Source organism: Plasmodium gaboni, chromosome 8 (assembly GCF_001602025.1).
Source record: "Plasmodium gaboni strain SY75 chromosome 8, whole genome shotgun sequence".
NCBI classification, from domain to species: domain Eukaryota; phylum Apicomplexa; class Aconoidasida; order Haemosporida; family Plasmodiidae; genus Plasmodium; species Plasmodium gaboni.
Window position 1 is genome coordinate 893,105 of NC_031488.1, and position 3,471 is coordinate 896,575.

Sequence of the window (3,471 nt, forward strand, 5' to 3'; positions counted from 1 at the left end):
AATATAATAAATATGTCAAATGATACAACAAATCTTACATATATATATATATATATATATATATTTATTTATTTATATTTATGTTTAAATATTTTTCTTTGTGTAACTACTTTTAAACCTAATTAAATACAATTTTAGGTTCCTGATCGCTTAAATTCGAAATAGTTATATTATTAACTTTGTTATCATTTGTTAATGTTTTATCATCTGAAGATTTTATTGTTTCTTTTTGTTTTAATGCATTTAATCTTTTATCCACTGTTGATTCTTTTGGTATAGGGACCGAATTTTTTTTTTCATTATTTACAATTATTAAATTATTTGTATTATAACAAAATAATGCTTTCAATATATTAGTTATCCATATATCTCTTTCTTCTTTTTCTTTATCACATAAAAGTATTTTATCATCAATACTTTTTATATACCAACATTCTCTTGTTTCTTCAATAGTAGTTATTGGTAATTTAATATGTTCAAATGGAATTTCTTTGATTATTTTTATATTATTTTTATCTTTTATTATAATATTTGAAGATGTTATTTCAACCATATATTTATTCATATTAAAAAAGTCATTTGAATTTAAAGAGACATCTAAAAGTCCCTTTTCGTTAACATTACATTCTTTTGTTTTTCCTAACAATTTTAGATTTTCATCATCCATAAAAGTATCTGTATTATTTAATTCATTCTCTATATTTTTAAAGGTAAGTTTTTTTTCATTATTATTGATACTATTATTTTTGTTTTGTTCATTTATCTTTTTGGATAAATAATTTTCGTTTTTCTTATTTTTTATTTCATCTGATATGTCATTATCTAACTTATCTGTTTCCTCATCTTCATATTCATCAAATTCATTTATATCTTCTGAATAATTTTTATTTAATTTTTTATGTTTTGATCTGTGTTGTAAAAATGTTTGCGATCTTAAATATTGTAGATAATTATCTCTCTTTAAATAATTCTTATGACCATGACAAAAACAAACAACATAAAAAATAATGCAAAAAAGGAAAATGATGTTTCTCATCCTGAAAAAAAAAAGAAAAATGAAAAAAACAAAAAAAAAAAAAAATAAATAAATAAATAAATAAAAGAATATTTATAGACAACAAAAAATTAACAAAATGTACTGTATTTTACAATATAAAATGGAAAATAACAAATTTGAAAAGATTATTGAGTAAAATCTTATATTTTTATAAAATTTGATGAGAAAGCTTACATATGTTCATAAAAGGTAGACAACACATTTTTGTATATTACCTGAAGCAGCAAGATTTTCAGTGCATTATTATATTGTTCATATTTATAAATGAATATAAATATATACACATAAATAAAACCTATATTATATATGTATATATTTCATATATTGTCATATGAATGTCTTAAAATGTGTATATACATAATACAATATTGAAAAAGAAAGAAAGAAAAAAAAAAAAAATAGATAGATAGAATGAAAAATCAACTTATATTTCATTTTTCTAATAAATTCGTTTTTCTTTAATTTGTAAAATACATATAATGTGTAACATATATATATATATATATGATTAAGATATATTTTTTGTCAAATATTTATACACCGCAATAATACTTAATGAAGATATAACAACGGATATAAAAAAAAAAAAAAAGAAATCCTAAAAGTATTCTTTTTTGTTTTTATTTTTTCTCCATTTTTAACTACATTTTTGTGAATTATATATATGTAATATTTATATATTTTAAGTATTTTTCATATATATATTATTTTACCCGATTTTGTCATAAAAAATATATATATATATATATATATATATATATATATATATATTTTTTTTTTTTTTGTTTCTAAAATGAAAGGGAGACAATCGTTGTGGTTCTTGTTGTTGTCTGTCCCATATTTTTTCCTTTTTGTGTGGAATGAGAATGTAAGGTGTCAAAGTTTGTTGCCCGTATCTTATGCTTCTCATCAAATGTATTCCTTCGATAAATTGACACCTCATGAAATAAAGAGTGACTTGAAAAAAACGTTTGTTAATTTTATTACTAGTAAGATACAAGTATTAAAAAATAAATTCAAATTATATGATATAAAAAATACAGAGAAATATAATAATGAAGAAAGCAATGATAGTGATTTGATAGGTGATGCATATATATCTTCTTTAGAAGATGAGATAAAACATTTACTGGAACAAGCTGAAAATAAAAGGATGTTATCAAAAAAAATAAAATCATCTTATGATAGAGCGCATAAAAATTTAAAAAGAAGAAGAAATGTGGAAGATGATGGAAAGATGAAAAATGTTTTAAAACAAAATTTACAACACATTAATTATTTGAATAAAAAATCGGATTATTTAGAAAAGAAGGCAGGAGAATTAAAAAATATTCTGGAACAAAGAAGTAATGGAAATGTGAAAGAAGGGTATAATAATGATGAAAATAGTATATATAATAATGAAAATCATAATAATTGTTCTATTTCAAAGAGGGGTACTTTAAAATTTATTAATTCTTCGAATGGTTTAAAACATTCTATTGATAATGTCAAGGGTATGATTAATGAAAATGGATTTACAATATTTTATAAAAATAAAAAAAAAATGACATATTTTTGGAGTATTTTAGAGTTACCAATTAAAATGATAGGAAGTATAGAACAATGTTTTTATTTTATTTATAAAAATAATAATCAAATATTTTGTGCTGATAACAAAATAAAAGCTCATTCATGGATTAATAGTTTAAGTGAAGCATCATTGTGTTTTCATTTTGGTATAAAAGGTGTTTTAATTAATACTAATATAAATAACATTAATAAAAATGACGATATTAATAATACAAATGAAGAAAACGATAAAAATTCTGATTTTATGAATAATATTAGTAAAGATATAAAACAAGGAAAACAAAATAAACAAAGAAAAATTGATGACAATTCATTAACTGTTGATATAAAACCTGAGGATACAGGAACACGTATTTTTGTTAATAATGTGGAACAAAAAATAAACAATGACATACCAGGAAAAGAAAATGTTTTCAATTTGAATGATATAAAAAAGAAAATGGATGAAGAAAGGAAAACACCACAAAGTGAAAATGATGAAGATCAACAAGAAGGGTATGATAAAATGGAACAAGATGAAAAAGAAGATAGTCAAAAGGACTATGATGATTATGAAATGTAACATATATATAATTATATACTATGAAACAATTTTCATATGAACAGTATGATATAAATATATATCCTCATTTGTCTTTTAATTTTTTTTTTTTTTTTTTTTTTTTTTTTTTATCATTTATTTTAATTTAATTTTTTTTTTTTTTTTTTTTTTTTTTTTTTTTTTTTTTTTAGAAAATTTTTTTATTTTTTAAAAAAGTTTTTATTTTTTATATAAAAATAAAAAAAAAAAAAAAAAAAAAAAAAAAAAAAAAAAAAAAAATATTATACATAAACAAATACAA

General features: G+C 19.5%; 2 protein-coding genes across 2 annotated transcripts; one reads left to right on the forward strand and one right to left on the reverse strand.

Annotated features, from left to right (window-relative positions):
- Positions 1–118: 118 nt before the first annotated feature.
- Positions 119–1,036, reverse strand: PGSY75_0825700 (hypothetical protein; the record flags this gene model as incomplete). The annotated part of the gene is made up of 1 exon (XM_018785379.1): positions 119–1,036. The coding sequence occupies one exon, from the start codon at positions 1,034–1,036 to the stop codon at positions 119–121; it is 918 nt and encodes a 305-aa protein (XP_018642346.1).
- Positions 1,037–1,850: 814 nt separating this feature from the next.
- On the forward strand, positions 1,851–3,191 carry PGSY75_0825800 (hypothetical protein; the record flags this gene model as incomplete). The annotated part of the gene is made up of 1 exon (XM_018785380.1): positions 1,851–3,191. The coding sequence occupies one exon, from the start codon at positions 1,851–1,853 to the stop codon at positions 3,189–3,191; it is 1,341 nt and encodes a 446-aa protein (XP_018642347.1).
- Positions 3,192–3,471: the final 280 nt, after the last annotated feature.